The sequence below is a fragment of the Cebus imitator genome, unplaced genomic scaffold, assembly GCF_001604975.1.
Source record: "Cebus imitator isolate Cc_AM_T3 unplaced genomic scaffold, Cebus_imitator-1.0 Scaffold60, whole genome shotgun sequence".
In the NCBI taxonomy this organism is placed as follows: domain Eukaryota; kingdom Metazoa; phylum Chordata; class Mammalia; order Primates; family Cebidae; genus Cebus; species Cebus imitator.
The window spans coordinates 1,878,439-1,890,870 of NW_016107375.1; the positions used below are offsets into that span (position 1 = coordinate 1,878,439).

The 12,432-nt window shown below is 48.2% G+C and overlaps 1 protein-coding gene across 1 annotated transcript in view; it reads left to right on the forward strand.

Annotated features, from left to right (window-relative positions):
• The window catches only part of MYO5B (myosin VB), a 398,063-nt gene that overhangs the window by 374,083 nt on the left and 11,548 nt on the right, over positions 1–12,432 (forward strand). Inside the window, exons 33-38 of the mRNA XM_017529641.2 lie at positions 801–944; positions 4,670–4,821; positions 6,586–6,675; positions 8,732–8,882; positions 10,650–10,935; positions 11,561–11,735. Coding sequence (XP_017385130.1) covers positions 801–944; positions 4,670–4,821; positions 6,586–6,675; positions 8,732–8,882; positions 10,650–10,935; positions 11,561–11,735 — 998 coding nt within the window. The remainder of the gene's footprint in view (positions 1–800; positions 945–4,669; positions 4,822–6,585; positions 6,676–8,731; positions 8,883–10,649; positions 10,936–11,560; positions 11,736–12,432) is intronic.

The window sequence follows — 12,432 nt, forward strand, 5'->3', positions numbered from 1 at the left end:
GAACTAAGTGTAGTGCGCTAAGCTGAGGCCAAGCTCTTCCCAGAAAAACCTATCTCCTTTCCTTACAAGCCAGTAGGGAAAGAGAAACAGCTGTGCAGGAGTGGTGAGAGACCATGCTGGCTCACATCCTTCACAAGTTTTCTCTGGTCTGAAACCTGCCTCCTGCCTTTTCGGATGTTTCCTCTCCCCTGTCCAGAGTATGGACCCCAGTGCTGGATGCTGAGCTCCTTGCTCACACTTGGGGTGTGGCTCTGGCTGCAGGAACAGACCCTGCAAAGAGAGTGGGAGTTCAGAGAACCCAGAATGCACCCTGCCCTAGGTCCCATCCTCCACCCGCCAGAGATGCCTGCTCCCCTGCCCCAGGTCCCATCCTCTACCCACCAGAGTTGCCCACTTCCCTGCCCCAGGTCCCATCTTCCACCCACCAGAGATGCCCATTCCCCCCCACCAGGTCCCATCCTCCACCCACCAGAGATGCCCGCTCCCCTGCCCCAGGTCCCATCCTCCACCCACCAGAGATGCCCGTTCCCCTGCCCCAGGTCCCATCCTCCACCCACCAGAGATGCCCATTCCCTCCCACCAGGTCCCATCTTCCACCCACCAGAGTTGCCCATTTCCCCCCACCAGGTTCCATCTTTCACCTGCCAGAGATGCTCACTCCCCGCCCAGGTCCCATCTACCCACCAGAGATGCCCACTCCCCAGCCCCAGGTCCCATCTTCCATCCACCAGAGATGCCTGCTACCCTCAGGCCTGCAGCTGGAAGCCTCATCCATGCTTCCTGTTCTCTTTCCTACTCAGCTGCCCAGGCATTGGCCCAGAGTGAGAGGAAGCGCCATGAGCTCAACAGGCAAGTCACAGTCCAGCGGAAAGAGAAGGATTTCCAGGGCATGCTGGAGTACCACAAAGAGGACGAGGCCCTCCTCATCCGAAACCTGGTGACAGGTCAGGACCCCCTGTGCTACCCCATACCGCCTGCCCCTCATTCGGCCCCCACTCCCGTCTCCATCCCCAGCACAACCCCTGCACCCCTTCCTCCACCTCCCACACAGCCCGCACCCTCTGTCTCCTGCTTACCCTTGCACCCACCCCCATCTTCCACTGCCCCCACTTACTTTCATCCACCCCCAACTCCTGCTGTCTCCAGCTGCTGTTCTTGATGGAGACCCACTGCTTCTTTGTTCTGCCTGTGAAACAAGTGGGAGGGGGCCACCCACATGCTTTCCCCAGCAGCAGCCACGGCCCCCTTTCCTTGGTGCAGCTCTGTATGGGCCACAGCGCTTTTGCAACGATGGCACCTCATGCTTCTGGAGCACATGCTGCTGCCAGGTCCTCTGCCAGGCACATCACCCTCATCCCTCATTGAATCCTCGCAACCTCCCTTTAAGTCAGAACTGCTGCCTTCTCATTTTGCACTGAAGGAAACAGACTCGCTCTAGTAACTTGCCCAGGTCACACAGCTGGGAAGCAGCGGATCAGGGATTCAGATTCCTTCTGTTTGGTTAGGACTTCACAGTTTATAAGTGCTGTGTGGTACAGCACATGTGGGCCTGGTCTCTGGAATCATGTGGGCTGTGTTCAGACCTGGGTTCTTTCCTAACTAGACACATGTGGCCGTGGTTGTGCTACTCACCAATGTTCCTGTGTAGAGCCCAGGAAAGGGGATTGTGCCGCTGGCATGGAGTTGTGAGAATGAAAGTTCATATTTTGTTGCACACACATGGTCCCTGGATCAGCAGCATCAGCATCACCTGGGAAGGGGTGAGAGATGCAGAATCTCAGGCTTCACGCCGGGCCTCCTGGATCGCAATGCACGTTAACAAGATGCCAAGGGACATTCACAGGCTCATTAAAGTCTGAGGAATGCTGAGTTCATGCAGTCTGTCCAGAATCACCCTAGTCCCATTGTGAAAGTTCATCAGGGTTGGCTTTTACTGTCCTTGTTATCATCTGCAGTTTCTCATCCAGGCATATGGCTGAATGAGGGCTGACCTGCTTGCCTCCCACCCTCATGAGCTCCCCAGGGCCACCAGGCAGCTGTGAGAGCCACTGCTCAGAATCCCTCCCCCAGCTGGGCTCTTAGAACTGAAAAACCTTCCACGCTAGCTGCCAAGAGGGCAGGGTTTTCTCTGTGAAAAGAGGAGCCCCCCTGCCCCTACCCCGCCACCCTCTGGGTCCCTCCTGGCTGCTCAGCAAGGGGCCGGAGGGGGTCTGCATCACCTGTGTAACTTACTCAGCCTTGTGCCCATTGCTACTTTGCAAGCCGCACCAGCTCCCTCCCCTCCAGTCTCATTTCCCATCTGGCTGCAACAGGCCACCTCCCTGTTCTGTGCCAACGCAGTCCAGCAGCCCCCTGCAGAGCCAGGAAGAGCCTTAGAGGAGAGAGTCCTGTGTGAAAAAAGTGCAGCCTTTAGTGGTCTGATCCTCTGGACCCTGAGCCAGCAGCTCCCTTCTCCATAGCGCCTTAGTGAAATGGGGATGATGACACTGACCTGCCTGCCCCATGATGTGAAGTGTGACAAAGACAAAAGTGCTGGGTTAAAACTGCAAAACGCTTCTCAAATGTGAGGAGTTCAAAGGAGTGGTAGCTTTTGTAGGATCATCTGAAGTTCAGATAAGAGGCAAGCATTATTTTGGAGAAACTTATGTTAGACTGAAGTCCAGCTCTGCTGATCACTGTGCCTAGGACCGAGGGACCCAGGAGAACAGACTGTGACATCTGCCTTCAATAGATTCGCTCCAGCTGTTTGGTTTGTGTGTTTTTAGTAGCCTGCTTCTTAGATGTATTTTTCTCTTTTATGAAAAATAATTTAATTTCCTCTTCAGTTGTCCAGCAATTAAATGTGACTTAAGTTTATCTTAAACTTCCTTAAACAGACTGCATCTTGTTCAAACGCAATCAGGAACAAACCTTTCATCTCTGATGAATGAAATGTTCAATAAATAAGGCTGCTTGTGTCAGACAGGTGGCTCCCTCCTGCCGTTCGCCAGGGTTTTCATGGAGAAAACCCTGCCATCAGCAGGAGATGACCCTTGCTCAGGTGGCCCCAGGCAAGGTCATCTCCTGCTGAGCTGCCTGGGAAAACCCTGTAGTCATCTTCACTCCAAAAGACCCCTTCCAAACAAATGCCAAAGCTTGACCGCAGACCACCTACCTCTTAGGTACCTGGTAGTGACCAGTTGCTGTGGAGGAGAAATAAAACTAGTGTCATGGTCCCTGTTCTCCAAGATGCTAACATTTAGCTGGGGAGCCCAAACAAGCTTTATTCAGTCACAGTAGAACATACCAAGGCAGGACAGGTTGTTTGTAATCTGCACACAGGACAAGCCTGAAGTACCAATTTATGGATTGGAAGTCTGGGCCTACAAAATATACTTTCCTGGCTAAATGTGACTAGCACTCTAGTTAGAGCCAATGGCTGATCCACAGCCATCTATTGGACCTATAAAATGCCCAAATGTCTACCGTGTACTCAAGAGTATTACGGCATACAGTTAGCATTTAACAAGAAGAATGTGTTGGAGCAGGGATGGTATAAACCAAATACCAACTGGAGCTGCTGGCAACAGAGCCCAGCTCAGGACGGGCCTGGTAGAAGGTTTGCAGGGATTCTGCCACCTGCAGGTGGGAGGGAGGTGGCCTCCCTTCATCGCCATTCTGAGCCTAGAGGTGGCTCATGAGGCCTCATTTGGGAGGGTATGAGTGTAAAGAACAAGGGCTGCGGATACAGCAGGGCTATGGCGAGAACCCTGGGGTCTTGTGCTCACGCCCCATTCTCACCTGTCATCTTGCCTTTGGCCTTCCCCCCAGTTCTCTGGGCTCCTACCACCACCTGGCTCCTACCACCTTAAGCCTGGCTCTCCTTGTGTGGTCTGGAATAGAAAACAGTCTGACAGCTGCTTCCTGTCCTCTAGGGCCTTTTGCAAAAAGGACCAAAAGCTGAGTCTGCAGTTAATGGGGAGACTCACAAGGCCCTTCCAGTCCAGCCAGAGCAGCCCTTGCCCAGGCAGGGGCAGAAGTGTGGGATACAGAGGAGAGCAGCTGGGGGAAGTACAAAAGTGGCCGGAGAGATGCATGCCGAGCAGCGGCACTGGGGACGGGTCGGGGCCTGCCTCGTCTATTCGGCTGTGAGGTTGGGCAAGCACTGCTGGGTAATTTGTTCCTAACTGATGGGCCGGAGGTTGTTCCAGCCTCCCCAGTCCTCAGGATGTTGGCCCTGTCTTTGGGAACATACAATTTGTCTAATTCTGGAGCTAGCCCTCGCCTTCTGGACATGGTGATGACCAAGAATCAGGCGTTCCTGCCTGGTGTGGGAGCTACATCCTGTCCTCAGCCTTCCTTTTGCCATGGGCCCCTGTTGGCAGCGGACCAACGCATCGTGTAACTTGCAGGCACTTTTCCTCCGTGTTATAAGCCTGAGGGGTTAGAATCCTGTTTGAGTGTTGTAGTGCAGACAATTAGGAGTGTGGTTTTGTTTGTTTGGGTTTTTAACCACGGTGTCTGAAACTACTGCTAGGCAGGCTCAGCAGCTTGTTTACCCTGGGTGGCTTCTCTCCCAATCCTCTTTGAGACCTCTATTACTATATGAGCTATGGGGAAATACTGAACACGGCTCTATTCAGATGAGGATTCTGACAGCCTCCCCGTTTGCTGCTGCCGTTGCGCTTAGACTTGAAGCCCCAGATGCTGTCGGGTGCCGTGCCCTGTCTCCCTGCCTACATCCTCTACATGTGCATCCGGCACGCAGACTACACCAACGACGATCTCAAGGTGCACGCCCTGCTGACCTCCACCATCAACGGCATTAAGAAAGTCCTGAAGGTAAGTGGCCTCTGCAGAAGATCATGGTTTGTGATAGGTGGGCAAAGCCAGCCACTTACCATTGCTTCTCTGTGTCTGGGTTTGGATGTAGTGAGTTCTCTCGAGGCTCCAACTTTGAAGGTAAATGAGGCACAGAAGCATCCATGTAACCCGATACCTGGCAGTTCCCAGAGAAGGATGCTTAAGCCCAGCAATGGCAGGAAGCCCAGGATTCTGGTGCAGGGAGCCCTCCAGCCCCTCCCTGCTGAGCCTCCAGACATGCCCAGTGTCTACAGAAGCCTTGGCCTGCCCACTGCCAGAAATGTTAGGGAGACATCCTGCTGCTGCCATGGGTGTGTGGGCCTCGCCCTGGACCAAGTTTGGGGACACCCCTGGAACATGGGCCCTCTCCACCTTTCTTGAATGCTTGCTTCCCTGGGGGATAACACAGGGAGGTCTGTGACATTCATCACCTTCCAAGGTAAGGCAGCCCATGGGACAGGGCTGTCCTCAGGCTGTTAAAGTTGCTCAGGGATGCCACCTGAAGGCAAAAGGCTCTTGGTGAATGCAGTGCTGCCGCTGAGAAACAGGCCTGCAGGGGGGTGAGGCCTTTCCACCCAGGGTGTGGGCCAGGCAGTGGGAGGTGAGATTTTTGAGGGAGATGAGCCCTCAGTAAGAGGGGTTTCTACCTTCTAGCAGGCCTGTGCCCCGAGTGTTACTGCTCTTAGAGGCCGTCTTAGTTCTCACATACTACTGCTTCCAGGATACAAGCCATTCTCAAACGCTCTGAGTCCAGACCAATTCTGGGGTCCACTGAGCTGCTGGTTGCTACTCTGAGAATTTCAGAGCCAGCCTTTAAGTCTGGTTTCCTGCCCTCAGTAGCTGCATTGTCCGCAGGCGATCTTATCCACTCACGGCTCTAAAGCATACATCTCCATGCTAGTGGCTCTCAGATTTGTGTCTCTAGCCTTGACCCTCTTTCATGAGCACCATCCGGCTGGAATCTTGGGCCAGTCTAGGCCAGTTTAAGGCTGACGCAAATGTCACTTCCTTAGGAAAGCCTTCCCTAATTCCAAGCTAAAAGAGCATGTCCCAGCCCCACCAGTCACTTTCTATTCAACCTCATTGTTATTTTTTTTTGTCGTACCTCATACCATTGTGACATTTAAATAATAACACTTACTTGACAGAATGAGCTGCATGAGGCCATCAGTTTTAATGCAGCAGCTGTCTCATAGCTGTCTGGGTTGCTGAGCAGGCTTTTTCACCTAGTTAGTGTTTGTAGCCATTTTCTAGAGAGTTAAAGGCATGACACATCTGTCCTCTGGATAAATGGGACACCAAAATAATTTGCTGTCATGCTCTTTTAGAATCCTTTGTATCGGGTAACTGGCAGTTTAGAAACAGAGCCCGCTGACCCAGGCAGTTAGACGAGAGCCCAGGGCTGAGCCTCATCTGTCACTCAGCTTTGCATTCATTCTTCAGCCATGGAAGGCGGCCTGTCCTTTCTGTGTGTCAATGATACAATTTTGAAGTGCAGCTGTATGTGCACCACTGATCAGGGGACCAAGACAGGGGTTCCGTGTACATCCTTGTTGGCAGAGGATTAGTCACACAGCCTCTCAGCAATGGGTCTCATTCCCATGACTGGCAAGTGCCCTACCCACCCTCAGGGCTGCTCAGGAACGCTGGATAAGAGTAGGAAATGTGAGGAGAGAGGTACCGAGGAAGCATCTCACCAGACGGGAGCCACTTAGAGCTGGGGATGTCCTGTTCTTTTCACAGAAGCACAATGATGACTTTGAGATGACATCATTCTGGTTATCCAACACCTGCCGCCTTCTTCACTGTCTGAAGCAGTACAGCGGGGATGAGGTGAGTGGGGAGTTGGCCACCCAGGAAATGTCCCTTCTTCATCCAAATGCAGTTGAGAAGTGCATTGTATCCCCTCAGGAGAGGTCAGTGGGGTCTTCGGATCACCCTTGGGGACCTCAGACCATGGGCACACCTTATCATACCTGGTGGCAGGAAGCAGGAATAAAGCCAGCCACAGGAGACCTCCCTCCAGGAGGCCTTGATGAGCCCAAGGGGCCTCAGAAAGCACTCCTGGATTATGTAAGTAGAGTCTTCATAACCTGTCATCCATAGAGGCCCTGGGAGTCTCCATGAAAACCTTGTAACCTTCTATTTCTTAAGCAGCTCTAGAAGATCCCCACTGCAATGCATACTGGCAGGAAGCTCAGTTGCCTAGTGGGTCACCTGTCTCCTAAGCCATCCAAATTATCTGTCCATTTCAAGGTAGACAAAGATGGCCACAAGAAAAGAGGCACCCATAATCAGAACTACATATGTACAAACTAGCCTGGAGGCCCAGCTCCATGCCTTTATCCAAATTGGATTCCTTGACCTGAGGCCCAACTGACCCCATCACTTCACATTCCACACTGAACCTGTAAGGCCCAGCTTTTTCTGGAACTCACATTCCCAGCTTTGGTCCCTGAAAGAACTTCTCCAGTGCTCTGCACTCTGCCCAATGACTTAGTAATATGTGACTTGTTTCCATTCTTGTTTCTCTAGTGAGAATCCCAAGTCATTTCAGACATGCTCACTCACAGATTCCTGTAGGTCTTTGTGATATTTCCTCTGCTTCCTTTCACATATCCCACCATCTACCCTTCCCAAGGTCAAGGCATAGTGTAAACCAAAATAGTGTGACCATTTTTAAAGCTTTATTCCATCTTTTGTGCCAGAACCAATTCTGACAGACCCTTCTCCCTGGATTATAAGAGGATATGCCCTTCCATTCTTACCTTCTTCATGGCTCGCTTGACTCCATCTCTCTCCTAAGAACCAGAACTGCATTTGATGGCCTGCTTTTATTATAAAAGGGATGGGTGAAAGGTTGAAGAAATGGCCATTTCAAACCACATGCCTTCTGTTACAAAATCATAATATCCAAGCATTTACTTGAAGCATAGAACTACATGTAATGTTATTTCATTGAGGTCCATCACTTTACCCAATGTTATATACATTCTAAATAAGGCTAGGGCAGGACCTAGAACTCCATTACATTAGGCTGTTGCTTCAGGTGCTTATATTCTCTGGGGCAAGACCTGAACCACAGCATAACCAGATCCGTGTAGTCCAAAAACAAGGAAGAATGAACGAATCTATCTCCATGATTACAGTTATCCCCTCTTTTTTGCCTGGTTTTGTTCTTATTAAGATGGCTTTGTATTTGACACAGGACGAAAAGCCTTGCTGAAGATGGTCACACTTTTGGAAGCACTAATCTTTTTGGCTGTTCTTGGTTTCTCCCTTGCCCTGACTGAAAAGGACATTGGTCACATGAGTCCTTCTGATATCAGCAGTTCTCTTAACTTACATGTTATTTCATCTGATTAATACGGAAAGCTAAGAGGACACACTGCTGTAGCTATGAAATCATTTTAGTTCATCTGTTCATTCTGATACCCAGTGATAGAATCTGTATAAAATTTTCCCCTATACAAACATATCATCTGGCCCATGGCCACACTCCTTTAGAGGCTGCATCTCATCTAACACTTTAGGGGGACCGGGTATATTGGGGACAGCACTGGATGAAGTTAGAGAACAGGGATCCCTTTCTCTGGACCTGGTACCAACCTGGGTTTTGCTACCATAGGGAAATCACTTCACTTCGGGGATTTGGACTGAACGATTCAGGCCTTCTCTCATGTTGAGTTTTTCTACTATCTTGAAATTCAAGGGTCATCAGTGAGGCCTCAAAGAAATGACAGGGTTTTGTAAAACATCATCTACATAGAGAGGACGTTGGTAGGCCCCCCGTCCACCAAATAGACGACTAAAGTTAACAGAGTCCCAGAAGTGGTGCTGGGCCTAGCAGACCACAGAATCTCAGTAGTGCATGCCTCTCCCTCTGCAGGGCTTCATGACTCAGAACACTGCAAAGCAGAATGAACACTGTCTTAAGAACTTTGACCTCACCGAATACCGTCAGGTGCTGAGTGACCTTTCCATTCAGATCTACCAGCAGCTCATTAAAATTGCGGAGGGCATGTTACAGCCGATGATAGGTAAGCTGGCAGCAGGAAAGCTCCATCACTCATCATGGGGTCTGAAATGAGGGGAAGATGTGGTCAGCACCCTCTGCCTTTCGGGAACCAGATATATTAGCCACAGAACCTTCACAGTGAAGGCAGAACTGAGGGGTGTATATCGTGCTTAAAAAGAGCTGTGAAATCCCATAAAATTAACAATGCTAGGGTATTTGACACAGGGCAAGAGGCGTAGAGGACTTCCCCTTTATCTCTCTTTTTGTAATATGTTGTATTTTTCCAAATTAATTTTAATACATAATAAATATAAACTCAAAGGTACAAATGCATATACAGTGAAAAACCCCTCTTAACCTATTATGAACTTGATTCATGGAAAAAAGAAAGCAGAAGTGTGTTCATGCAAAAGGATACAGCAGTAGGCACAATGTAGCAGTATTTATTAGACACTTGCTTTGAACCAAGCAGTGTATTTGGGCACTGAACATGAAATCAGAATCGAGAAATGAGAGCAGTCACATTTTCTGCTGCTCCCAGGTTCAAGCAATTCTCCTGTCTCAGCCTCCCGGAGTAGCGAGGACTACAGGCACGTGCTGCCACGTCCGGCTAATTTTTGTATTTTCACAAAATGTTGTGTAGATGCGTTATTCACTGTGCTCTGCAAAGACTGGGAAGGAAACTGTACCTGGACCCATTCACCATGCTTTCTCCAGGTTCTTACAACACAAGTAGGTTATGGGTGAATCGCAAGAAGGACTAATCTAGAAATACATTACTTGAAATGAGGTTTATTCCAAACCCTTCTTCCTGTCTGGAAATCTTTTTATAAGGCACCAGACAGAGGGAAAACTGACATATCAAGCTGGAGATACTCAGATTAATGTGACGGTTAATAGCACCAGTTCTGGAGTCAGACAGACTTGGGTTTAAATCCTAGTCCTGCCACTCCTTACCAGTGTGACCTCAGGCAAGTTATTTAACGTCTTTATGCCTCAACTTCCTTGTAAAAATGGGTAGTACTGCCGGGTGTGGTGGCTCACGCCTATAATCCTAGCACTTTGGGAGGCCAAGGCAGGTGGATCACGAGGTCAGGAGTTTAAGACCAGCCTGGCCAACATGGTGAAACCCCATCTCTACTAAAAATATAAAAATTAGCCAGGCATGGTGGCGTGTGCCTGTAGTCCCAGCTACTCGGGGAGGCTGAGGCAGGAGAATCACTTTAACCCAGGAGACAAAGGTTGCAGTGAGCCAAGATTGCGCCACTGCACTCCAGCTTGGGCAACAGAGTGAAACTTCATCTCAAAAAACAAACAAACAAACAAAAAAAACGGGTAGTACTTCATAGAGTTGTTGCAAGATTGAAAGAGATACTGAACATAAAGCTCCTAGTGCATAGGTAAGTGTTACACAGTAGGTATGACAGACCAATGACACTCATATTTACATAGTCAGTGGCAGGGTCAGGGTGACTCCCAAGTTGCTCAATTCTCGACCTGTGGACTTTAGCACAGGCAGTACCGGATTGAGCTGGTATATGCCCATCACCTTTGTCTCATTGCCAATAAATTTAAGTGAAAATGCTGTCCACAGTTGTTTTATTCCATATGGAAATCAACACATTAGAAATTCTTTGCCAATTGTTGTAAGTTCCTGAGCAGGTCAACATTGCACACCTCTAGATGGTATCACTGCTAAAGCCCCGAGCATTAAATGATCTGAGTGGTCCAATGAGCTTTGCATTGTTAATGGGGAATGCAAGCTTCCCTAATTGTGCTTTTCTTTCAGTTTCTGCCATGTTGGAAAATGAGAGCATTCAGGGTCTATCTGGTGTGAAGCCCACCGGCTACCGGAAACGCTCTTCCAGCATGGCAGATGGGGATAACTCATACTGCCTGGAAGCTATCATCCGCCAGATGAATGCCTTTCATACAGTCATGTGTGACCAGGGCTTGGACCCTGAGATCATCCTGCAGGTATTCAAACAGCTCTTCTATATGATCAATGCAGTGACTCTTAACAACCTGCTCCTACGGAAGGATGTCTGCTCTTGGAGCACAGGCATGCAACTCAGGTAAGAGAGGAGCACCCCCCAACAACACAGATAGAGTGGGCTCTCACTGACTCCAGCTAGAATCAGGACACAAGACTGCTGTTTCTAAAAATGAAATCCAAATCTAATTGGCAATCCTTGTCTCCATCAGTCTGTGACTCAGATCCATCACCTTTTTATCTGTTGGTGAAATCCATCGAACACTGAGATAGTGACTTGGTAAACAAATTAGTTCAAAGCTTAAAGACATTGACATACTCTAAGTTAAAGACTAAATACAAAGCAGATAGGTCAGAGAGAAAACTCAATGAGTTAACAGGCATGAAGACTCACACAGAAGTATAAATACGGTGGTGAATGTTTAAATACTTACAATTCAGTATATTTAATGCCTGTTTTTCACCACTACCTTATGTAGACACTTCAGGTATTTCATCTTGGTTTGATTTTATGTACCTACTCATTCATTTATTCATTCCTTATTCAACAAATAGTTCCTGAATACAAGGCATTTGCCATGCTTTTTAACCATGTGAGATAAATAATGACACTAGCTGCAGCTTACATGTAAAACACAACAGGTGTCCCCTTCTTGGTGAATTAGGAGGACCAGCTTAACACAGCTTGCTTTCTGCCTATGGCTAAGGTACAATATAAGTCAGCTTGAGGAGTGGCTTCGGGGAAGAAACCTTCACCAGAGTGGAGCAGTTCAGACCATGGAACCTCTGATCCAAGCAGCCCAGCTCCTCCAATTAAAGAAGAAAACGCAGGAGGATGCAGAGGCCATCTGTTCCCTGTGTACCTCCCTTAGCACCCAGCAGGTATAATCATTCTGCATCTCTGTCAACCATGATATTCCAAGCAAGACCGGTGTCCACTCCAAATCCGTTCTTGTTAGTGGTTATTTGTTAGTGTCGCACTCCCACCCGTTATGTACCCCTAATGATACAATTTTGAAGTACAGCTGATGGGATATTCCTAGGTGAACCAAAGACCATTTGGTCTGTGAAACAAAATGCCACGCATACTGCTTTCTAGTCTCCCTATCCCTCTTACTCACTTAAAAAGATAAGGTAGCAAACCCACAAAACATTAAGCTTAGGTAAAAACTTTTTAAAATATAATGAATTCTGGACTATTTCTTATGTAGAAATTTATAAATTTTCAGAAATTGGCAGCATCAGGTATTTGCTTTCTTTACAACTCTAATTGTAAGAAAAACCGGTTTATTTAAAACTAATTTCAATATGGTCACATTTTCACTCACACTCCATTTATATTGTTTTAAATGAAGTCATTAGTAACCTAGGGGCATTCAAATGTTACTTTCCTTTTCCCTAAAAAATGTGTAACTATGAGTCAGTTGCAGACATGTTGCTAGTCCCTAAAAGATAAATAACAAAATCCAAACTCAGTACAGAAAAGTAAACACATCTTAATATAGCAAAGTTAACTTTTCCTTACCTCCTGCACTAGCTACTAAAAGATTAAATATTGAACTCTTAAGAAAACTGCTTC